This window comes from Nycticebus coucang, chromosome 22 (assembly GCF_027406575.1).
Source record: "Nycticebus coucang isolate mNycCou1 chromosome 22, mNycCou1.pri, whole genome shotgun sequence".
NCBI lineage: Eukaryota > Metazoa > Chordata > Mammalia > Primates > Lorisidae > Nycticebus > Nycticebus coucang.
Window position 1 is genome coordinate 2,202,164 of NC_069801.1, and position 25,067 is coordinate 2,227,230.

Sequence of the window (25,067 nt, forward strand, 5' to 3'; positions counted from 1 at the left end):
GGGATCAGGGGTTAATTTACTGGCCAAGTACGGTGGGCAGGCTGCTCTGAGCTTCTTTATTCATGGAAGGTTTTGAGATGAGCACAGGCCGGCACCGGGTGTGGCGCTCAGCACAAAGCCTGGCACAGGCTGGCACCTTCACACCTTGCCACTCCTGTTTTATTATAAAGTGGTGTATCCATGGCTCGGCACCTGCAGCACAGTGGTTACAACTGCAACAAAAAATAGCCGGGCATTGTGGCAGGCAGGCGCCTGTAGTCCCAGCTACCTGGGAGGTTGAGGCAAAAGTTTGAGGTGGCTGTGAGCTGTGACGCCACGCACTCTACTGAGGGTGACATAATGAGACTCTGTCTCCAAAAAAAAAAAATTATTACCGTTTTGTTTTTAGACAGAGTCTCACTATGCCGCTCTGGGTAGGGTTCTGTGGCATCACAGCTCACAGCAACCTCAATCTCTTGGGCTTAAGCCAGTGTTTTGCCTCAGCCCCCACAAGTAGCTGGGAGTATAAGCGCCTGCCACAATGCCTGGCTATTTTTTGTTGCAGTTGTCATTGTTGTTTAGTTGGCTTGGGCTGGGTTGGAACCTGCCAACTTCGGTGTATGTGGCTGGTGCTGTAACCACTGTGCTATGGGCGTCAAACCAGGAATAATTTTCTAATGAAGGATACTATATTTTCTTACAAGGCATCATAAATCTGACATGAGAGCTAAACTTAAGATTTGTAGTGCAGGTGGGGGCATTCTCTGTGGGTCTGCTATTTAAGGTTCCATTTCTAATAACTCTGGAGGCTGGGTGGTGGCTCACACCTGTAATCTCAGCACTTTGGGAGGCTGAGGCAGGAAGATCACTCGAGGCCAGGAGCTCAGGACCAGCCTGGGCAACCAACCTGTCTCTACCAAAAATAAGAAAAATTAGCTGGGTGTGTGTGTAGTCTCAGCTACTTGGGAGGCTGAGGCAGGGGGACACTTGAGCCCAGGAGTTCGAGGGTGCTATGAGCTGTGATCGTGCCACTGCACTGCAGCCTGGGTGACAGTGAGACTTCATCTATTAAAAAACCAGACAGACTTTGGAGTCAGTGAGGCAGGAAGAGTGTGAGCACCACTGTGGGCATCCTGAGAGAACCAGCAAGTCTTGTTACTACTGAATTGATGTCACCTGTGAACCGTTCAGAATGTGCAGCCGCAGGATGGTGCACGTGCAGAGACTGCGGGCTGTTGTGAATGAGTCAGGATGGAGGGCGGAGAGGCTGCACTGGGGCTTACCGGGCAGCGCCTGGGCTCGCTGCAGAATGTGTGTCTTCCGCAGGTTCATAGTGCAGCCGGCAGGGCCCATGAGGTGAGCCTTCCATGCCTGTAAGCAGAGGAGGCCACGGCGTGAACCAGACAGCCACAACGAACCTGACCCCGGGCCCAAGACACCTGGCCATGCGAGATGACAGTGAGGGGAGAACAGCTGTCCCCCGTGTGCACCCCGTAGGCTGCGCCGTCCCGCCTCTGTGAGGGCCTGCCTCAGGACACATGTGCTCCTCCTGCCCTGAGACAGGCCCTTCAGCAGCAGCGTCTCCCGACGCTACGGCAGGGGACAGAGCAAGTGCATGTGCAGTTTACAGGTAACAAGCAGGTAACCCACCAACGCTGCCCAGGCTGGAAACAGGCCCGCAGGTCCTCTGGGGTCTTTGCTTTTCCTTGGTCACACTGCATGTACTCATCCCCAAGGCCCGATTTCCTGTAGGACTCACCTGTGCCACTCTGGACCTAGCCAGCCTACTGAACGCTAGGCTGCCCCCTCGGAATGCTGTGTTTTCCCTCCGATTCATCAAGGCCTCCCAGGGCGATGCTGCAGACTTGCCTCTGCGCACTCTCTGCTCCCTGCTCCCCTTCTCTGTCTGCTCATCAGCGAGCTCCATGTCACGTCCCTCACGCTATGATTTCCCCGCCTCATGTGACCTGACCTCTCGGCAGCACGGGGTTAGCCTCTTGCTGGCAGGAGGCAGACTTACTGTGATGGCCCTAATTCTTCCTCTTCCCAGCACAGAGGTGGAATACCCCTGTCCATCTCTTGAATTTGTGATGGGTGGCTGGCTTTAGCCAATGGAATAGTGGCAGATGGGGAGGCTGGGCCATTGGGATGCCACACCTAGGCTAGCCTGCTGGGGTCAGAGATATGGGGAGCAAGGCTGAATCACCTCAGCCACTTCCAAGACCATCCCAGATCAGCCAGCAGCCAGCGCCCTGGACACGCACACAGCGCCAGTAAGGATTGGCAGAGCCACCGGGCCCTGCAGACAAGTGTAGGTGCCAGAGCAAGCTGGCCGTAGTCATGGACGTCATCCTTGATGGGCTGTGCTCACATGGGTTCCTCCCTCCACCCACTCCTTCACAGCAGCTTTGCTGGGTCACCTTCTCCCTCTGACCTCCCCAGGGCTTGGCCTCTGTCTGGACAGCTGGCCCATGTCATGACCTTCACCCCCTCACATGCTGACAGGCCCCATGCTGACCCTGTAGCCCGTCTGTCCGAGCTGGCGCCCAACTGCTGCAGACTCCTTGGCTCTAGCCTCCCGCTCACCATGTGGTGGGACCCCACCTGCAAGTCTTGCGGCACCTTCCAGAACTTGTTCAGAAGCTGATTGCTTCTCACCACAGAGCTCTCTGCTTCTACCTGTCCAAGCTGGACGCCTCCTGGTGGTGGCTCCTGCTGGTCACTCCCTGCCCACAGCTGAATCTCAACTCTCAACACGGCGGCAAGAGCAGCAGGACTAACCCAGGCCGCTCAGGTCACGCCAGCCCTCTGCGCATAGCCTTGGGGACGCTTCCTTCTCCTTGCTTGGTAGGACAATGGTCAAGATTCCACTCCCAATACTGCCTTTCCTGCTGGCTATGTGTCCTTTGATGAAGTTCTTGGTTTATTATGAAATGGTACTTTTTAAAGTGGATGGTCCAGTAGTGTGGAGTATGGCGACGCTGTCATCTGTGTATGTGGCGACGCTCACTCAGCCTGGATAACTGGGAAGAGGATGAGAGGGAGGGCGGCAGCTCACATTGGATGCCAGGGACAAGCGAGGAGGAGGAAGGCGGCGCCCAGCCCCTTCAGTAGCACTCCAGGAGGGAACCAGCAGACATTCCCCAGGAGAGGACTGTGGGGCCACACACAAGTGTCAGCACAGGTGACAGAACCAAGACAAGAGTGACGGGAGTGACCCGTCCTAACCCCTAAAGATAAACGGAGGGAGGCAGTGTCTGTGCTGGTGAGAGCTGCTTATGTTTGTAAAAAAAAAAATAACCAGAATGATATGCCGTAAAAATATCTCCTGGGAGGAGTCTGGAGAGGTAGGTAGGGCAGGACAGCAGCTGAATGTGGAGACGTGTATCTCATGTATATAGTAGAAATTAATTTTTAACAATTCAATATAAAATGAAACAAATAAGCCTAACTGTGTTTACAGTTGTGGCATAGCTAACTGAAACTCTTCCCAGTGACTTTGAGGCAAAGCCCCTGGGCTCCATGTCACTGGCGGGACATGGGACAAATCTCACTCCTCACAGCCGCCTGCCTGTCTGCCGTGGTGGGTGCTGCTCCGGGCTGCCCCACCTGCAGAACCAGGCCTGGGGGGTAAAAGAAAGGAGGTGCAGGTGGAGGAGGGACGGGTGGGTAAATGATGTCACTCATGAGCACAGAGCTGTTTCTGGCTCTGCCCACCTAGCACGTGGGTTGCTGGTGCTGTCCTGAAACATCATTTCCTGCTACAGGGAACCAGGCTGATTCCAGGCTGGGGCAGGAAGGCGTCAGACTGCAGGAAGCTCTGTGAGGTGAACTGCTCCACACCAGAAGCTTGGGAGGCCCAGCTGAAGAGGCTGTGACCAGCCAGCATTGGCACGATTCACATGCCACTAAGGACTAACTGCGGTGACTGCAACACACCCCATAGTTTAAATCCCAAACAAAAGCAGATCAGCTGTGCCTGGAAGACACTAGCGACCTGACTGCTAAACAATACACCTTCCTTTCCAATACAGCCCGGGAGACCACAGGGCAGAGGAGCTTCTGCTAGAAGAAATGAAGAAACAAAGCAAGTGAACAGGGGAGGAGCAACGGCGTGAGGTGGCTGGGACTGTGTGGTCCCCAGTGAGCCAGTGGGTTGAGGCCTGAGCACGAGCAGTTACCTGCCTCCTGAGGGAAGGAGCCACACCACAGGGAAAGAGGCAAACATGTGGGCACCTGCTGAGGCCACAGGTCCCACCTCCACTGTACAACGACCATGGGGGATAGAGCAGCATGCTACACGTTCCCACGAGGTATGAGCACAAAGACAGTTCATCAGATAAACTAAGGACAATGCATGGGGAGGAGCCTGTTTGAAACACACCAACTGATCACAGAGCAGGAGCCTTCTGTGGGTCCTGGCAGATGCCTCTGATGCTCTGAGACAACTGACAACGCGACAAAGCCTGAGATGGTGCTACTGGGGCTGTGAAGAAAGTCCTCATTTGAAAGCTCCACACAGGACCCCCACAGACAAAGCAGCTGCCTGGGTCTGTCTCAGCAGGACAGGAGGGACGTGGCGGCTGGGCTGGCAGTTGCTCCAGGGTCCCTCTAACTCTCCTGTGTACTTCCTGATGCATCTCAAGTTTTTTTTTTTTTCTCTTTGAAGTTTTCTTTCTTTCTTTTTTTTTTTTTTTGAGGCAGAGTCTCACTCTGTTACCCAGGGTAGAGTGCCCTGGTGTCATAGCTCACAGCCACGTCAAACTCCTGGGCTTGAGCCATCCTCCTGCCTCAGCCTGTGGAGTAGCTGAGAGTACAGGTGCCCACCACACCCGGCTAGTTTTTCTATTTTTAGTAGGGATGGGGTCTTGCCTATGCTCAGGCTAGTCTCAAATTCCTGGTGATCTGCCCACCTTGGTCTCCCAAAGTGCTAGGATTACAGGCAGGAGCCAGTGCACCCAGCCACATCTGGTTTTCTAGTGGAGGGAGGGAACTGGATGCTTGAGCAGAGACACAGGGCCAAGAGTGGTCAGGCCAGCAGTTCTTCCCTCAGTTTGGTACATGAGTTTTCTATGGTCAGGGGAAGGCTGTGGAGGACTGCGGCTTTGAGCCATCTGGGTGACTCCCTGTCCCAGAGAGCAGGATAGGAGAGCCTGGCAGCAGGACACAGCAGGTGGACCACAGAGTGCAGAAGCTACGGAGGGTGAGGTGGAAGTACTTTGGCCACACGTTGGCTCCAAAACTGTGCCCTGAGCCGACCCCCTAAGGCTCAGCACCCACTGCCTGGCAACAAGAGGTCATGGCCAGGCTGTCGTGTCACATAGAGGGTGCAGAGCCACAGTGACAGATACAGAGGCTTATGGCCACCCTGTCATGTCAGGTAGAGGGTACAGAGCCACAGTGACAGACACAGGGCCCTGGTCTCCCCATCCATCCTTGATGCCTCTAGTGCCAGAGGAGCAGAAGTCGTGGAAAGGACAGGGTGGGCCCGGAAGAGCCTGCTGGTCACATGCACAGCTTACGTTGGACAGGGAGTACAGATGTGAAACCAAACTGGCCAGAATCTGGCCAAGATGTCACAAGGGGCCTCAACGTCTGTGAAGGCAAAGAGCAGAACAAAATCAAACCACTGCATGCTGCTATCCCAACAAGCTGAGACTCCTTAAATGAACTGTTCACAAATGTCACATATGGAAGTCACGTGGACATGTAGGTAGGTTAGTGGAATCACTGCACCCTGAGCAGGTGATTTGTTGGCTTTGGCTGTGGCCTGGCATTAACAACAACATCATCATTACCACCAGCAGCAGCAGCTCCCTTTCCCGAGCCAGGCACTCACCTCTTCCCCAGGTGTGAAATTCTCATGGCACAGAGGACAGCGGTTTGCCAGCTTCTCTGGTTTGGCAGCTGAAATGATTTCAAAAGGATTTTGTCACTCTTATGAAACTTGGACGACAAGGAGAAACACAGATGCGTCACCCGCCCACCCATCGGACGCTCTGTCATTGCCCCCAGCCCCAGCCAAGGCCCCACAGCAGCTGTACTCTCTGGGAGGACACCCAAGGACCAGAGGGCAGGCCCTGAAGAGGCACTCACGGTTACAGTCCTTAGCTTTTATGTGTCTGGGCAGCTCTTCCTTTAAAACAGCCTCGCTGCAACGGTAGCACTTCCCAAACCTGTCCTTTTTGTCACATTCTGTCAGCAGGTGCTCCGTCAGGCTGGAAATCTCCACCACCTGGGTTGTGAGACACAGAACACAGCACGCTGCTCAGACGCTGAAGCGTCCGGCACGCATCCAGCAGACTGTGTCACCTGCACGTGAGGCAAGTCACAGCCTTATCTTTGCACTTGTGTAGAGCGTCTGGAGTCATCTACCACACTTCCCCAAAGAACCCACGTCCTTCCTTTCCTTGTCACACAAAGGCGGCTCTGAGTGTGACGCTTGGCTGGGTGCGGTGTGCTCAGTGAGGGATGAGTGGCTCTGGGCTTGAATCCCCACTCCTCTCTGTTGCTAAGAATGTGTACAGAAGGGAAGGAAGGGCCTCTAACGCCATGGGACTCCACGCACCACGGAGATGCCGTCACCCACGCTGGGCCCCTTCTGCTGCTGCTGGAGTCGCTGCTCAGAGGGCAGGGCTGAGTCTTCCTTGCAAACTAGAAGGCAAACTTCCAAGGTAAACGAGAGACGTTCATTTTCCTTCCAGTTGGGACATGGCCGTTTGGCTGTCTGTCTCCTTCAGTCTCAGGTTGAGATTAACCCCCAGCCTGGTGGTGGTGGAGGCGGGGCTGTGGGGGGCTTGTCATGCAGGGCGGGATGCTGTGACTGACACACACATGTACATGCTCTTACCCACAGTTCCCACACCTTTTGTTATGACGGTGGGTACTGCAGGCCTGAGCAGCTGTGTCAGGAACAGAATCTCTTGGGCCTTCTCCTACCCCCTTTTCACTTGCCACGGCAGGAGTCCAATCCAACCGTGGGATCTAAGACCCTCACTCCCTAGGCCGTGTCCCACACCAGGGGGAGGCGCACTGCAGAGGCAGCAGGGTTGGGCAGAGGCCTTGCCAGCCCAGCGCTCGGCTGGTACTAGACCATGCCCCTGTCTAGTCACGTTTTCACACGTCGTCAATCGTTCCTCTCCATGAGGTCACCACGACAGGCAAGAGAGGACAGGGCCCAGGGGCTTCTGCAGAGCTGCACGTGTGGAGGCTGACGGGACAAAAAGGCTCAGCCATGTGCAGGGAAGTGCACCCACAACTCCCTGCAACTCCGTGGGGACAGAAGCTCCTGCACTCAGGACCCTTACAGACCTTGTCCACAAATCTCTCCACGTGCTTCTTTACTTGTGGCCTTTAAGGTATCTTTTGCAATTAGTTGGTAAATGTGTTTTCCTGAGTTCAGAGAGCAACTCTAGGAAATTAATCAAACTCAAAAAGGGGGCTGTGGGAACCCCAACTTGAAGCTAGTTGGTCAGAAGTTCTGCAGGCCTAGATGTGAGACTGGTGTCTGTGTGGGGCTGTGAGGGCAGCAGTCTTAGGGACTGAGCCCTCACGCTGTGGGGACTGATGCTATCTAACTGGAGGGCACACAGCTGGTGTCTGCCACAGACCCAACTGTCAGCCTGTTGTGTGGGGAGGAACCCCACATGTGTGCTCACAGAAGTCTTCTGCGTTCATTCCTATAGAGTGGGGGAACAGAGTGTTTTCACTCTTCTCTCAAAGGGCAGACCCCTCATGAATAGATTAACGTCTCCCTCAGAGATGAGTTCTGTTGTGTTAGTTCCCTTGGCAGCCGGTTGTTACAGAGCCTGGCATCTTGCCGCTCCAAATGCCCTGGCTCCTCTCTGCCTCCCACAGGAGTGAAAGCAGCCTGAGGCCCGTGCTAGATGCACATGCCCAAGCCTGAGCTTTCCAGCCAATAGAGCCCTGAGCCTTATTAAGCCTCTTCCTTTCAAGCTACCTCACTTCAGGCCTTCCCTTTGAGCAAGACACAACGGACTGAAGGAAGGATGGTTGTATCAGAGAAGAGATTAGGAATTTAGGGCAGGGAGAGATTTCTTAAACAGGACACAAAAAGCATGAATCCCCAAAAAGATCGGTAAGCTGGACAACACTAAAATGAAAGAAGCTGTTTATCAAAAGACACTTTAAGACAAGGAGAATGCAGATGAGGAAAGGAGAGGGTGATCACAGCACACACCAGACAAGGGTCATGACCGGACATGCAGGGGCGATTACAAAGCCACAGCTGAGAAAAGGGTCCACCCTCCAACGGGCAGGAGGCAGAAGGCCTCACAGAGGAGGGCAGCCAGTGGTCCACAGCCAGACGGAAACACAGTGGAAAGCCTGCCAAGTGGCAGGAACACTGCCACAGTGGTGATGCAGGCCCTGGGCAGCGCTCCCGCTGCTGCTGGCTGAGCTGGAGTCGAGCACGGCATCAGCACACAGCAGGCCCACACACAAGCACACCGGGGAGTAATCCAGGGCGCCTCAGGACTCGGGCCACCAGTTTGCCCAGCACATTATATATGTTATTCCTAATGGTCCTAACCAGATATGCCAGGTCTCAGAAACAACAAGTGGATGGATGAGCCGTGGTCTCTTTCGACAGGGAGCACTATCCAGAAGGGAGAAGACAGGACACAGGATGGTCACACCTCATGTGATCCGTTTCTGGGAGGCTCTGTGGCATCAGACTCAGGGCCAGTGGGGATGAACCGGGGGTGGGGGGGAGGCGGTGATGGCGCTTCCTGTGGGAGCCCTGAGCCATCACATGAGGGTCTGGGCATGTCTGCAGGTAAGTGCTATGATTCAGGGACTCTTCTCACAGCTTTTCCTCTGAAAATACAATGACTTGGGAGAGCTCTGTGGTTTGGCCTTTCAGCAGCTGGGTGTGCAAGCCCACCAGTGGCTCAACCAACTGTGCCCAGGCTGACCTGTTTGCAGTGCTCACATCTGGCCAGCATGAGGCAGTGCTTCCAATAGTGGAGGTCCAGGCCTTCCTCTGTGAAAGATTCACTCCTCTCCCCACAAAAGATACATAAACTGAAAGAAAACAGAAAAGTAGGAGGTGAAGGCAAACCTCTATAGTTCAGTGGCGGTCAAGTGCTCCCACCCCACTCGCAGACCCCGCCTGCCTGCCACATATGCACTGCCCAGGCTGCTCTGGTGGCAGCGGCTGGAGGGGCTGCCTGTCAAAGTGCCCCCCGAAGAGCCTTTGCCAAGTAGGTGTTTGAAATAAATTAGCTTAAGATCCCTTCAAATTCTAACTTAGCACTTAAAGAGAAGGGATATTTTAAGTCACAAAAAAAAGACAAAGACGGGTGGCACCTGTGGCTCAGTGAGTGGGGCGCTGGCCCCATATACCGAGGGTGGTGGGTTCAAACCCAACCCCGGCCAAACTGCAACAAAAACAGCCGGGTGTTGTGGTGAGCACCTGTAGTCCCAGCTACTTGGGAGACTGAGACAGATAATCACTTGGGCCCCCAAATTTGAGGTTGCTGTGAGCTGTGATGCCACAGCACTCTACTGAGGGCGATAAAAGTGAGGTTCTGTATCTAAAAACATTAAAAAAAAAAAAAAGACAAAGACACTGCCCTTAAATTTCTTGTAGGTCGTTCTGCCACTGTTCAGTACTTTACCACTGAAGTCTTGGTATTTTGTTGCTATGATATTGTGTGCCTGTACAGCAATATTGACGACTGTAGCTTCTGTTGGGGTAAAGCCAGGGAAAGTTACCTTGACTTACTCAGAGTGCTGCTGATTACCTTAGAGGAAAATTTTCCTAGCCTTTAAAATTGCTGAAAAGAGCCAATTAATTCCCATAATCACAATGACCCCGGGGTAATGTCAGCATTTCCAGTGTCTCATGCAGTCGGCCCCTCTGGCCAGCGGACTCACTTGTCTAAGTAGTGGCTGTCTGGAATTTCCACAGCTGGAGCTTCAGGCAGGGCTGCTTTCCTTCCTTGAGAATCTGAAGAGATTAAAAAGAAACAGTTCTCACAACTTTTTATAGAAATTACTTTCTAAATTTTAGTAATCAGTTTGATGTAAAGTATTCTTTTACAAATTAAAGAGGTAGCATCAGTTTAATTCAGCTCTAAACTGGTGGAGCTATCGACAGACTTTTGCCCAACGCGGGAAGGGGGCGTTCTAGGGGCATTTACTTACCCTGAACCTTTGGCTTCACAGCATCACTCTCTTTTTCCTAAGACACAAAAACAGAAAGGTCAGTGGGAAATGGCTGCAGTGTGGGCAGGAGTCTAGCTAGGATATGTTTTGATCCTGAAAGCACATTCCTAGGTTTTGTTTTAGAATTTTTTTTCTCTCTCTCTTTTTTTTTTATTATTAAATCATAGCTGTGTACATTAATGCGATCATGGGGCACCATACACTGGTTTTATAGACTGTTTGAAACATTTTCATCACACTGGTTAAAACAGCCTTCCTGGCATTTTCTTAGTTATTGTGTTAAGACATTTATATCCTACATTTACTAAGTTTCACATGTACCCTTGTAAGATGCACCGCAGGTGTAATCCTACCAATCACCCTCCCTCCATCCATCCTCCCCTCTCCCTCCCCTCCCTCTCCCCCTTCCCCCTATTCTTAGGTTAAAACTGGGTTATAGCTTTCATGTGAAAGCCATAAATTAGTTTCATGGTAGGGCTGAGTACATTGGGTACTTTTTCTTTCTTTCTTTTTTTTTTTTTGTAGAGACAGAGTCTTACTTTATGGCCCTCGGTAGAGTGCCGTGGCCTCACACAGCTCACAGCAACCTCCAACTCCTGGGCTTAAGTGATTCTCTTGCCTTAGCCTCCCAAGTAGCTGGGACTACAGGCGCCCGCCACAATGCCCGGCTATTTTTTTTTTTTTTTTGGTTGCAGTTTGGCCAGGGCTGGGTTTGAACCCGCCACCCTCAGTATATATGGGGCCAGCGCCTTACTGGCTGAGCCACAGGCGCTGCCCATTGGGTACTTTTTCTTCCATTCTTGAGATACTTTACTAAGAAGAATATGTTCCAGCTCCATCCATGTAAACATGAAAGAGGTAAAGTCTCCATCTTTCTTTAAGGCTGCATAATATTCCATGGTGTACATATACCACAATTTATTAATCCATTTGTGGATCGATGGGCACTTGGGCTTTTTCCATGACTTAGCAATTATGAATTGGGCTGCAATAAACATTCTAGTACAAATATCTTTGTTATGATGTGATTTTTGGTCTTCTGGGTATATACCTAGTAGAGGAATTATAGGATTGGATGGCAGATCTATTTTTAGATCTCTAAGTGTTCTCCAAACATCTTTCCAAAAGGAATGTATTAATTTGCATTCCCACCAGCAGTGTAGAAGTGTTCCCTTTTCTCCACATCCACGCCAACATCTCTGGTCTTGGGATTTTGTAATATGGGCTAATCTTACAGGAGTTAGATGATATCTCAAAGTAGTTTTGATTTGCATTTCTCTGATGATTAAAGATGAGCATTTTTTCATATGTCTGTAGGCCGTGCGCCTGTCTTCTTCAGAGAAGTTTCTCTTCAAGTCCCTAGCCCAGCCTGCAATGGGATCACTTGTTCTTTTCTTGCTTATACGTTTGAGTTCTCTGTGGATTCTGGTTATTAAACCTTTGTCGGAGACATAACCTGCAAATATCTTCTCCCATTCTGAGGGCTGTCTGCTTGCTTTACTTACTGTGTTCTTGGTTGTGCAGAAGCTTTTTAGTTAGATCAGGTCGCAGTAGTGTATTTTTGAAGCTGCTTCAATTGCCTGGGGGGTCATCCTCATAAAATACTCGCCCAGACCGATTTCTTTAAGGGTTTTCCCTGCACTCTCTTCTAGTATTTTTATTTATTTTTATTTTTTTGCAGTTTCTGGCCTGGGCTGGGGTTGAACCCACCACCTCCAGCATATGGGACTGGCGCCCTCCCCTTTGAGCCACAGGCGCCGCCTATTTTTATAGTTTCATGTCTTAAGTTTAAATCCTTAATCCAGTGAGAGTCTATCTTAGTTAATGGTGAAAGTTGTGGGTCCACTTTCAGTCTTTTACAGGTTGCCAGCCAGTTCACCCAGCACCATTTATTAAACAGGGAATCTTTTCCCCACTGAATTTTCTTAATTGGCTTGTCAAAGATCAAATAACGGTAAGTAGCTGGATTCGTCTCTTGGTTCTCTATTCTGTTCCAGACATCTACTTCTCTGTTTTTGTGCCAATACCATGCTGTTTGATCACTTTCGATTTATAGTACAGTCTCAGGTCTGGTAGCATGATTCCACCTGCTTTGTTTTTATTTCTGAGTAATGTCTTGGCTATTTGAGTTTTTTTCTGATTCCATGTAAAACGAAGTATTATTTTTTCAAGACCTTTAAAGTATGACAGTGGAGCTTTAATAGGGATTGCATTAAAACTGTATATTGCTTTGGGTAATATGGACATTTTAATAATGTTGATTCTTGAGCCATGAGCATGGTATGTTTTTCCATTTGTTAACATTTTCAGCTATTTCTTTTCTTAGAGTTTCATAGTTCTCTTTATAGAGATCTTTCACGTCCTTTGTTAGATAAACTCCCAAATATTTCATCTTCTTTGGCACTACTGTGAATGGAATAGAGTCCTTAACTGTTTTTTCAGCTTGACTATTGTTGGTATATATAAAAGCTACCGATTTATGAATGTTGATTTTGTAACCTGAGACACTGCTGTGATCACTTCTAAGAGTTTTGTAGTAGAATCCCTGGGGTTTTCCAGATATACAATCATATCATCTGTGAAGAGCGAAAGTTTGATCTCTTCTTACCCTATATGGATAGCCTTCACCGCCTTTTCTTCCCTAATTGTGGTGGCTAAAACTTCCATTACAATGTTAAAGAGCAGTGGAGACAATGGGCAGCCTTGTCTGGTTCCTGATCTGAGTGGAAACGATTTCAATTTAACTCCATTCAATACGATATTGGCTGCGGATTTGCTGTAGATAGCCTCTATCAGTTTAAGAAATGTCCCTTCTAGACCAATTTTCTTAAGTGTTCTGATCATGAAGGGATGCTGGATATTATCAAAAGCTCTTTCTGCATCAATTGAGAGAATCATATGGTCTTTGTTTTTTAATTTGTTTATGTGCTGAATTATATTTATAGATTTACGTATTTTGAACCAGCCTTGAGACCCTGGGATAAAACTGACTTGGTCATGATGTATAATTTGATGTTACTGGATTCTGTTTGTTAGGATCTTGTTGAATATTTTTGCATCTATATTCATTAGAATATTGGTCTATAATTTTTTCTTGTTGGGTCTTTTCCTGGTTTGGGGATCAGGGTGATGTTTGCTTCATAGAACATGTTGGGTAGTCTTCCTTCTTTTTCTACATTTTGGAACAGGTTGAGTAATATAGGTACTAGTTCCTCTTTTAAAGGTTTGGTGGAATTCTGACGTGAAGCCATCTGTTCCTGGGCTTTTCTTTTTAGGGAGATTTTGCTATTTCAGAACTTGATACTGGCCTGTTCAACATTTCCACTTGATTCTGGCTAAGTCTTGGAAGGTGACGTGCTTCCAAGTATTGGTCAATTTCCTTCAGATTTTCATATTTCTGAGAATAAAGTTTCTTGTAATATTCGTTAAGGATTTTTTGAATTTCTGAGGAGTCTGTTGTTATTTCGTTTTTGTCATTTCTGATTGATGAGATTAGAGATTTTACTCTTTTTTTCCTGGTTAGGTTAGCCAAAGGTTTATCTATTTTTGAACTTTTCAAAAGACCAACTTTTTGATTTATTGATCTGTTGTGTAATTCTTTTGTTTTCAATTTCATTTAATTCTGTTCTGATTTTGGTTACTTCTTTTCTTCTGCTGGGTTTGGGGTTGGAGTGTTCTTCCTTCTCCAGTTGCTTGAGATGTCCCATGAAGTTATTAACTTCCTCTCTTTCCATTTTCTTGAGGAAGGCTTGCAATGCTATAAATTTCCCTCTTAGGACTGTCTTTGCAGTATCCCAGAGGTTCTGATAATTCGTGTCTTCATTGTTGTTTTGTTCCAAAAATTTGGCAGTTTCCTTCTTAATCTCCTCTCTGACCCAGCTATCATTCAGCATAAGGTTATTTAATTTCCATGTTTTTGTATGAGTATGCAGATTCCTGTTGTTACTGAGTTCAACTTTTATTCCATGGTGGTCCGAGAAGATGCAAGGAATAATTTCTATTCCTTTAAATTTACTGAGGTTAGACTTGTGACCTAAGATGTTATCTATTTTGGAGTATGTTCTGTGGGCTGACGAGAAGTATGCATATTCAGTTTTGTTGGGATGAAATGTTCTGTAGATGTCTGCTAAATCCAAATGTTGGATGGTTAGGTTTAAATCTAAAATTTCTTTGCTCATATTCTTCTTGGAGGATCTATCCAACACTGCCAAAGGGATGTTTAAATCTCCGACTATTATGGAGCTGGAGGAAATCAAGTTGCTCATGTCTGTTAGAGTTTCTCTTATAAATTGAGGTGCATTCTGGTTGGGTGCATAAATATTAATAATTGAAATCTCATCATATTGAGTATTACCCTTAACAAATATGAAGTGACCATTCTTATCCTTCCTCACTTTTGTTAGTTTAAAGCCTATTGTGTCTACAAATAGAATTGCAAAACCTGCTTTTTTCTGATTACCATTTGCCTGAAAATATGGATGACCATCCTTTCACCGAGTCTATATTTATCTTTTAAGGTAAGATGTGCCTCTTGTATGCAGCAAATATCTGGCCTGAGTTTTTATATCCAGTCAGCTAACCTGTGCCTCTTTAGGGGACAGTTTAAGCCGTTCACATTAATGGAGAATATTGTTAAGTCTGGTAAAATTTTGGGTAACGAGTTTTTCGAAAGTCCAGTGGACATTTTTAATCCTTTAGCCACTGTGGAAGTTGGAGTTTGATCAAAAGTTTGTGAGTGAGTTTACTTTTGTGGTAGAGGATTGGGCTGGTCATTATGGAGGATAGGTCTGAGAATATCCTGAAAAGCTGGTTTGGTTATGGAAAATTTCTTCAACACATGAATGTCATTAAAGTATTTAATGTCTCCATCATAAATGAAACTCACTTTAGCTGGATACAGGATCCGGGGTTGAAAGTTATTTTGCTTTAGGAGATTAAAACATCACTTTCAGGGATTCCAATGAGGCAGATATTAGCCTTCTTCAAATATCCCAGAGCTCTCTGAGAGAACGAACTGTTTTTGCTCTCCATTTCTCTTCTTCTTTCAGAGTTTGGGAGCATTCAAAAGCTTTGTCTTCAATGTCAGAAATCCTTTCTTCTGCTTGCTCCACTCTGTTACTGAGGGATTCTACTGTATTTTTCAGCTCTGTGAGGGCTGCAAATTCTTGCTTCAGTACATCAAAATCTTTGGTGGTTTTGTCTTTAAATTCGTTAAATTCTTGAGATAACTTTTGAATTGCTCCTCGAATTTCTAATTCCAAATTTTCCTCCATTCTATCAATCTTGTTTGCAATCCAAATTCTGAATTCGATTTCTGACATCTCAGCCAGCTGTTTATGAATGGGATCTTCAGTTACATCTGCCATATTTTTCCTTTGGGGGGTTGATCTATTCTGGCTATTCATGTTACCAGAGTTTTTCCACTGATTCTGCCCCATGATTATTTTATACCATTTTATTTTTCCCCTGGAGCTTTGTCGAGGACCTGTACAGTGCTATGGCCTGAGACACTGGGGACCTGTTTGGTGTGGTGGAGCTAAGTGGTTCTGTCTTGTTTTCAGCTGGTCTGTCTGATTGTAGTGAATCAGTTACTCTGGGTTGAAGTCTCAGCTGTGGAGAAATACCAGCAATTAAGTCACCTTGCCCCCCACAGGCAACAATTGGAAAAGGAAAATCAATCCTTCCTACAACCACACACCCAAGGTACCACTTGAACAGTCTTCTAGCAATTGGCTTAGTTCAAAAGGTCCAAATCAATTGTCTCAGTCAGCACCTGTCTCAGGTGGGAGAGTTTCAAATGTCTCTGGCAACTGGATCATAGGGGTCTGGTGACAACTCAGATATGACTTGCTCCGGTGCTCTGTGAAGTCAGAGGACCCACCTAGCAAATAGATTAGTCTGGGAAGGTTGATGCCTCCTTCCCCACCTTGCACCTCTGTCACACCCAGTCACTGATAGCCCCACAGGAATGTGACCCAGTTGCCTCTAGTGAACAGATACTTCAGGGGTTTGCACCTGCCTGAATCACAAGGAAATCTCTCTCTGCTCAGCCAGGCCGCTGAGCTCTGCCTCTATCCAGCAGGGGGAGGTGAGGCCTGACAAACTCGGGCACTTGAGGGAGGCTGGGGGGGTGTTCACTTAGTTCCAGCCCCACCCCTGATCGATGTTATTGACAGAAGAGAACAGAACAATGTTGTGGGAATTTGTCTCTTTCCCTGTTAAATTCCCCTGCAGAAGAGAAGCTGTTTTGAGTTCCCGGAGCCTGTGCCTCAGACCTGTCTTTGCTCCTGCAGGTTTGTATTCAGTTAGCTGTCAGTTCTAGCCTCCTGCCTTCTTTTGTCTATATGCTGATGCTCCCCTGAGGGCCGGGTGCGTCTTAGGCTCAGTAAAGTGGTTCTCTGGGTCAGCCCTGCCCTGGGAATTTCCCAGCTCTGCGCGTGTGTTTTTTAGTTCCTGTGCTCCACCCAGGTCGGTACCTCCTCAGGCAAACCCTTTACTCTGGGGCCTGCGTTTCCATCCCAGATCTGTTCCGCAGTGGTTGCCACCTGAGAAGATGCCTGGCCTCCTCTGGTTGCCCACGGAGACAGGGGGTGTGGCTTTGGAATATCCAGGAGTGAGCCCTATTGTTGCCAAAATGGCTGCTGCTGTGCACCTCAGGGCACCACCTTTCCGGTGTGGTTCCCTCTCAACCAACCATCCTCTCCTCACTCCCATGCCGCAGAATCAGCACTGAGCAGCTGCAGTCTAGGCCCTGTCCACACCCCTCAAGAAATCACCCAAGAATCTGGACTCCTAGGGGACAGCCCTCGAGATCTCAGAGAGAGAGTGGAGGGGAGTGCTGGGAGCTCAGAATTGTGGGTAGAGAATATATACAGTTTATGCCTGGCAGGAGAATGCCATGGCACCCTAGTAGGGGAGGTAGGTCCAGTTTTTAAAGGGTCTCTCCCGTGGAGTGTAGTGGGAGGACCTTTGTACTCTGCTCGTTGTTTGTGGGGCACTCCGAGCCGTTCTCGTGGGGGAGGGGACTCCCATCCGCTTGGTGATGGATTTTGTACCTTTTGTTTGTATCCTTGGGGTCGCAGCTCGCCTCAGCAGGGTTGATGTGCGTTCTTCAACCTTCTCTCTTGGTGCAGCTCAAATCCACCAGGTTACTTGCTAAATTTCTGTCCTTTAACCCTCCTTCTGGACGGGGGCCTCTGTGGAAAGCCGGCTTCAGTCAGCCATCTTTCTCCGCCCCCCTCTTGTTTTAGAATTTTTCTTGATGGGAGGCGCCTGTGGCTCAGTCTGAAGGGCGCCGGCCCCATATACCGAGGGTGGCAGGTTCAAACCCGGCCCCGGCCAAACTGCAACCAAAAAAAAAATAGCCGGGCATTGTGGCAGGCGCCTGTAGTCCCAGCTACTCGGGAGGCTGAGGCAAGAGAATCGCTTAAGCCCAGGAGTTGGAGGTTGCTGTGAGCCGTGTGAGGCCATGGCACTCTACCGAGGGCCATAAAGTGAGACTCTGTCTCTACAAAAAAAAAAGAATTTTTCTTGACAAGTAACACAACTTATGGAAAGAGGTCTGGACACGCCCTTCCCAGCCTGTGCTGCAAGACCCTCCCCCGGGCTGTAGGCAAGCTACCCAGAAGCAACCCAGGGAAACAGCTCTAGTCGAGACCACCTATCTTCTCATGGTGCCGCCTGTCACCACCCTCTCATGTGCCCCCCTCCTCAGTCTGGCTCCCAGGACGTCTGGTTTCCTCCCCCTTCACTGGCTGCTCCTCGGACACTTGTGGACACTGTACTCTGCTCTCTTCCTCTCTTCTGCCTGTGCCCATGTTGTAATGGCCTTTGTCCAGCGCCCGAGCGCCCCTATCACAAACTCACTGCTCTCCCCCTCCAGCCCATGGCTGCTCAGTCTTCTCATCTCAGACGCCACGTCTTGTCTTCAGCCCTTCTGGCCACGAAGGCTGCCTCCTCTTCCTGACAAGTCCTGCAGGCTCTGCTTCCAGAATGCACACAGGTCAACCTCCTCCACCATCCCCACGGCTGGCCTACTGTGGCCATGCTCTGTAAGGGGTCTCCCTCTGGAGAGACTCCCTTAGCGTCCGGAAGGTAACTGCCTTTGGTCCAGGAGCTCTAAGCTACTCCTCTTGCTGCTCATCTCTGGTGTCCAAGCTGATCCTTGTGCGTAGCTGTGTGGTGTCCCTGTTGTTCCCTGCATGTGCTCTGCCTGTGCCCGCAGCTCCTGCTCTGCCTCATGGCCAGCAGCTGTCCCTCTGGTCCCTCTGTGTCTCTGTTCATCAGGCCTCCCCAGCCCCACTGTTCCCTCTGCCTTTATGACTCCCATCTCTTCCTTGGCCTCCTCTGCAGCAGGCACTGCTGTCCCACGTGCTGTGCACACTCCCCCATCCCAGTCTACCCGGGACCACTGCCTCCACTATGGCGTTGAAGGTCCTGGGGGCAGGATTTCGTCTGTGGAGGGTTTCCTCCCAGCTATGGAGTTGCCACTAGCTGTGGGGCTGGGCTCTCCCACTGCAGCTCCTGGGCTGCTCCCTGGTTGTGCTCGCAACCTTAAGACACTTTCTCCCGTTCCCTTCCTGCCCCTCAGCCTCTGAGCAGCACACAGGCTCTACTGACACAGAACTGCCAGGGGCACCAGCCGCCTGGGTCTGAGGGGTTGAGGAGACTCTCCCAGACTTTTAGTTTTTTTTTTTTTTTTTTGAGACAGAGTCTCACTATGTTTCCCTCGGTAGAGTACCCCGGTGTCACAGCTCACAGCAACCTCAAACTCTTAGGCTTAAGCAATTCATTTGCCTTAGTCTCCCAAGTAGCTGGGACTACAGGTGCCCACCACAACGCCCGGCTATTTTTTGTTGCAGTGATCATTGTTGTTTAGCCAGCCAGGGCCGGGTTTGAACCTACCACCCTCAGTGTATATGGCTGGCACCGTACCCACTGTGCTACAGGTGCCAAGCCCCAGACTTTTAGTTTTAATGGGAGCAGGGACAAGTCGGTCGTCCTATATCTGGCACTTGGATGATGTGTTACAAAAATGAATGTCACCTGCCACACTTACAGAAAATTAAATTTGAGGCTGGGGGAGATGGCTCACACCTGTAACCCCAGCACTCTGGGAGGCTGAGGCAGGTAGATCACTTGATCACATTAGCCTGAGCAAGAGTGATACCCCATCTCTACTCAAAATTTAAGAAAATTAGCCAGAGTTCTCCCTTGTCCCTGAAGGTGTTGGGCACTATGGAGGAGAGGGGTTCTGTGCCCCCTGAGTGCCACTCTGAACCCCTGCAGCCCCATGGGAGATGGAGCAGCCAGAAACTACCATCTGGCTCCACCTACATGTGGAGGGCTTCTTTTATTTATCCCCAAATTAATTTTTAAAAACAATAAAGAATAAGGCTATCTGTTTGCATAATTACATGAAAAATAGAGCAGGCGTGTTTGGGCTCTACATGACAAGAAAGGTGTCAATGGAAACCGCTGGTGAGCGGCAGGGAACCCCGACCTGGGTGTTGGCCTCCGCCTCTCTCAGCACTGCCCGTTGCCCCTGCAGGGTTTTAATTTCTTCTTTCTTTTGTTTTTCTGCTTCTTCTGTAGCTGCTTTTTTCTGTGCCTGGTAAAAAAATTATTTTTTCTTTAGAATAGCTTTTTAGGATAATCTTAGAAATTAGCAAACAAGTTATAAATTACATTTCTTATAGTATTTGCTAAGATTAATAGCACAATTAGGGTTAAAGGTGAATTTTTCAGAGGAGTTGAATAGCTGTCCTCATGGTGATCGCTGTCACCGTGTGCAGCCTGGGGTCTCAGGTGCCTGGACTTCCCTAGAAGCACCTCCTTATGGTGCCTTGTTCTTTATTCCAGCACCAAGAACTTCTCAAGTACAGCATCAGCTCACAATTTCAAGTAGTTGACTTACCCTAATTTCAGCATCTGTAGGTCTGCCATCTATTTTAGCAAATCCCTCAAAGATTGTCTTGTAGAGGACGTTCTTGCGTGTGTTGCTGTCATCTGGAGGAAGGTACTCTAGAACAAAAGCCTGGTGCTGTTTATACATGTCCAAAATTATTCTAACCGCTGTCTCTCGAACCTCATACACTCTGTGCTCCAGGGCACTCACTGAAAACTAAAAATAAATTTGGGAGGGTTTCTGTTATTGATTCTTAAAATAACAAAATCAATTTCTTCCAGTACAAAAGAAAGATAAGCACATTATAAAAATTTGAAAAATAAAGGAAAAAAAAAGAAAACAATAGGCCCACAACCCCGTATATTGAGATATAGAGAATTCTCCTCAGCGGGCCTTATATTCTCTGTTAAACTCATGGTTATGTTCAATTTGTTTTGTTCTTTTCTACTTAACATAGTAAGTATTAGAAAGCAGTCCAAAATATAGAGGCAAAGATACAATAAACCCCATGACTCTGTCACCTACATTTGACCAGTGTTAGAACTTCACCGTTCCTGTTTTGGGTCATCTGTTTTTTAGGACACTCAGGCACCGCAGCAACGGCGTCCTTCCCTGTGTGTGGCTCCTGGGACACTGTCGCCTGGTGCTCTGCGGCAACTGCTCCCCTGCAGCCAACATGCATGGCAGCCTCGTCTTCATTCAGTACAAACCATGCGTGGCCCTGAGCGTGGCACCGTGTAGCCGAACATCACTGACAGTGTGCTGTGCGTGTCGTTCTGAAACCTGTTTTCCTGCTCAGCATCACCATTTCGAGATCTGTGCACACTGGTTGATCCCAACCTAGTTCTCTCACTTCAATTGCCCGTGACCTTCCATCATAGGAACACACTGTTATTTGTCCATTCACAGGCTAACATGGACATACTTAGAAAACTGACATCTCCATGATGGCCCCTGGGCATCTGGGCCTCTAAGTCCCTGGGCTTCCTCGCTTCTGACCAGCTCAGACTAAGCCAGTCACTCTCAGGTTCCATCTGGACCTTGTTGTTTCCAACAGCCACAGCGCCTCTGAGACACTTGATCCGAAGGCCCCACACTCCGACCATCATTTCCGGCCTCTCCTGGTTACTTTTTATGTACTTCTTCCCTGAAAATGCTTTAGTCCATCCCCACCACCTGCTACCATCCCTCATGGCTGACAAGTTTTCAAAGCCCTCTGGGTCAGGCTGGGACTATACAGGCCACCTCAACAGCGCCTCTGGCATTCATGTGGCCGCTTCTCCTCCCTGGGCATCGTGAGGTGAAAGTGGACGTGCCTTGGACTTGAGAAGCAGCTGGCTGCTGCACTTCAGCCTCAGGCCGCCCAGGGCCCTGCACTGGGCAGCATTCCCTTCAGCCTGCTCAGCCTCTAAGGTGAGCCTCTCTGCCCGCTTCTCGCCGCTCTAGCCTCTGTCACCCATGCTAGTGTCACTGCCTCTCCTGTGATGAGCAAGACACACCCTGCCCTGTCTGTGCCAGCCCTTCAGCTGTGCACTGAGCCCCATGCCTCAGGCCACCGAGGACTTGGCTCCCACTGCTACCCCTGGCCCGGCACCTTCGTTCATCAGTTCTTTCTTCTTCTTTTCTGTTGGAATTGTTCCTACCAGTGTTTAGATGGACCAAAGCACAACCATGTGCTCAGCAGACCTGTCTCCTTCTCCTCTTGGTGCTCCTGTCCCATCCTTTTCAGTCCCTAGCAGTGAGGACAGGCCATCTTGGTCAAGGGGAACTTGTGTGGGAGAGGCTTAACCCACAACACCCCCTAGGCACAATCCTCTGGTCACTTTCCTTTATTTAGGATCCATGGAGGTCTTATGTGGAGGCTGTGTCGTCACACTAAGGACACCGGGCTCCTGGATGACTGCATGGGGCAGGAGACCCTCTACTCTTGCAAACTGCATGATGCCATGATGAGAGAGTAGCAAATGCGCGTGGTAGCCACTGACAGCTCGGCGTCTGTCCCTGCAACACAGCTTCCTGGCACTGATGCTTACACTGACTGGGGGGGGGAGGCGGGGGGGGCTGCCATGAGAATTTAAACACGCGGGGCAGGGGAGACACTGGCGCCTGTTCTGCAGGACAGAGACAGGAGAGACACTGGCGCCTGTTCTGTGGGGCAGAGCAGTCACTGCAGCTCTGGCCACCTACAGCTCAGATGGCAGAGTAAGGCCCTGCTGAGCTGCAGCACCAGGAGAAACGGGCAGAAATGATGAAGGTATTGGTGTGTTCGGGCTATAGCTGGCTGCCTTGACAAGCTCTACGAGAGAAAGAGGTGAGCTCAGGAGAGAAGCAGCAGTTTGCAAGTAGAAATGAAAAGCCTCTGGGCCTGGCAATCCTATCATTTTGGGAGGTTGAGGCAGAGGGATCCGTTGAAGCCAAGAATTTGAACCCAGTCTGGGTAACATAGTGAGACCCCAGAGCTCTATAAAAAATTACAAATATTAGCTGGGCACAATGGCAGGCACCTGTAGTCCAGCTGAGCCCAGGAGTTGGAGACTGCAGTGAGCTATGAAGATGGCACTGCACTCTGGCCCAGACAGCAGAGTAAGTAAGAAGCTGTCTCAAACCAAAGCAAAACACAAACAACAACAAACAAAACAAAAAAGAAATGAAAAGACTGCTTCTCTGAGTATGAAGGGACATACTGGCAGGTGTGCGCAGAGCACCCGCATCCAGCCAGTGTCCACGGGTATCTCCCAGCGCTGTGTTGAGAGCGGCCTGCGGGGTGGGGAAGGGCAGAAGTGGACAGTGCACCAAGGAGCCTGTGACAGTGACTCCCCAGGAGGTGGAGGACAGACCTGGTGGCAGCAGTGAAGGTGTCACAACTGGTCAGAACTGGTTTGGGGTGTATTATTTTAGGGAGAGCCCAAAGCATTTGTTAATGGAGTTTGGTATCAGGGGAAGAATCAAAGATGACTCCCAGGTTTGTGGCCTGAGCAGAGAGATGGAGCTGCCACCTGCTAAGTGGGACAGGCTGACGAAGAGATTCTGAGCAGGGCGGTGGCACAGGCTGGGGACAGACACTTGAGCACCTTCAGTAAACACACCAGGGGGAACCCACTAGAGCCACTGAGGAAGGGAACATGGGTACACATGACAAGGAAGAAGCAGGCGGGTGCTTCAAATGTAAAAATCAGCACAGGGACGGAGACAACAAGGCTGTGCGCTGCGGGACCAGGACAGTGTGAACTGGTTTCCTGCAGGTCTGCATCAGACCACTACTGAAAAAACGCGATCCTGGCCTCTCTGACCATGTGTTTTACGATGTCAGGTCTAAATTCAGGCATTTGGAGTCAATGGATATATAGAATCAGCCGAGAAAGATTGTTAAAATTGCATCACAGCTGCCTCCACCTCTCTCCACAGGAGAGGAATGAGGCTGACAGCAGCCTAGCTGTGAGGCTGGCTGCACAGGGCTACATTTTCAACATGTTTAAAATCAGAAAGTAAGGAATTCTGGGTTGGCATACAATTTTGCTTATAACTTCTTTGGTTTCATTAAGTTGTTCAAGGCACAAAAAATACATATACAACCAGTATACTTATATTTACAGGCTGAACATTCAAATCTGAAATCCAAAATCTGAAACTTTTTGGGTACTGACATGATACTCAAAGGAAATGCTCATTGAAGCATTTCAAATTTCAGATTTAGGATGCTCAACCACTAAGTATAATGCAAATATTCCAAACTCTGAAATCAGAAACCCTTGTGTTTTCAAGCATTTCCAATAAAGAATATTCAACCCGCATCTGCTGCTGATGACTGGTTCCCTGCCCCCGCCTCCCAACAAAGGTCTGCACACACCAAGGACCAAAGGAAGGGATTACAAACAGCAGGCGCAGCATAGGAGCCCTCACTTGTTAGACGAGATGGTGTGATTTTTCTGATAGCTCTCATTCATTCATTCATCCATTCAACAGACACTGACCAGACGTTGAGCTGCGGGCGAGTTGTGTGAGGCCACTCACCTTCATCACGTTGTCCACAGTGAAGCCGGAGCTCTCGGTGCCCAGGTCTCTCAGCAGCCGGGCCAGGAGCTCCATCTGACTCATTGCCAGATGAGTTGAAGAGTTTGCTTTTAATGGCTGCACCAAGTAAGACGGAATAATTTGGAAAGACTTCACTTCCTTAAACAAGGCCATTTCCTATAAAAAGCCAACAAGATTTAATTCCCATTGGAAAATGCTGGAGGCAATCCAGTACAACTTAGCAAGACCTTCAAACTAAACCCTGAAGGGGAAAACAGGGAAATGCAAAATGACAGTTCACAGGGCAGTAAACCGTCCATCTGTAAGCTCACGTTTCCATTTAAAGCACAGTGTGCTGAAGCATAAGAAATAAAATCGTGATCACTGAAGATTAATGAGTTTTATAGAAAACAAAACTAAAATGTGGTTTCTGCTCTCGGTACTACTCAACCTTAAGAAAAATATTTTCTAATTCCTAAAATTCTAAAAGAAATTAGTTTTGCTGCTAGAACCACCACTATTGTAGTGTTTATTAAATGTCAAGCAGGAGGGACACAGCTAAAGTCCTGCAGTTAATACGATTCCTGGGGTTGAGAGGAACAAGCATGCGTGTCAGTGCACACTGTATGTCTCAAGGCAAGCCTTTCTATCATTAAGACATTCGTTATTTAATTAGCCAGATACAGAGGAAACAATAGTAAAATGTTATAGCATTTAAATTGCAATATAGAAAAAAAAATACCACCTAAGATGATCTCTCATTTTACCAACACAATTAACTTTACATCTGGGCCATGAGGGAGCCTACACAGACACGAAAGCCAAGAGGGCAGAGAGAGCATTCACTCTTCAGAGAGGAGGAGCAGTGAGCCCCTAAATGGCAGACAAGTGCCTCGTGTGTGTATGTGTGTGTGTGTAAGCGCACACGGCTTGAACACTGCTCAACACTGCCTTTCACACTGCAACTGCAGCTTTAAGA

The 25,067-nt window shown here is 48.9% G+C and overlaps 1 protein-coding gene across 6 annotated transcripts in view; it reads right to left on the minus strand.

Moving 5' to 3' along the window:
• The window catches only part of CEP104 (centrosomal protein 104), a 50,732-nt gene that overhangs the window by 2,789 nt on the left and 22,876 nt on the right, over positions 1–25,067 (minus strand). For all 6 annotated transcript variants that reach the window (XM_053575446.1, XM_053575445.1, XM_053575444.1 and 3 more), the window contains 9 exons: positions 24,089–24,265; positions 20,087–20,293; positions 19,673–19,780; positions 10,150–10,186; positions 9,880–9,952; positions 8,916–9,024; positions 6,076–6,214; positions 5,819–5,886; positions 1,263–1,350 (listed from right to left, as the gene is read on the minus strand). In XM_053575446.1, the coding sequence (XP_053431421.1) occupies positions 1,263–1,350; positions 5,819–5,886; positions 6,076–6,214; positions 8,916–9,024; positions 9,880–9,952; positions 10,150–10,186; positions 19,673–19,780; positions 20,087–20,293; positions 24,089–24,265 (1,006 nt within the window). The remainder of the gene's footprint in view (positions 1–1,262; positions 1,351–5,818; positions 5,887–6,075; positions 6,215–8,915; positions 9,025–9,879; positions 9,953–10,149; positions 10,187–19,672; positions 19,781–20,086; positions 20,294–24,088; positions 24,266–25,067) is intronic.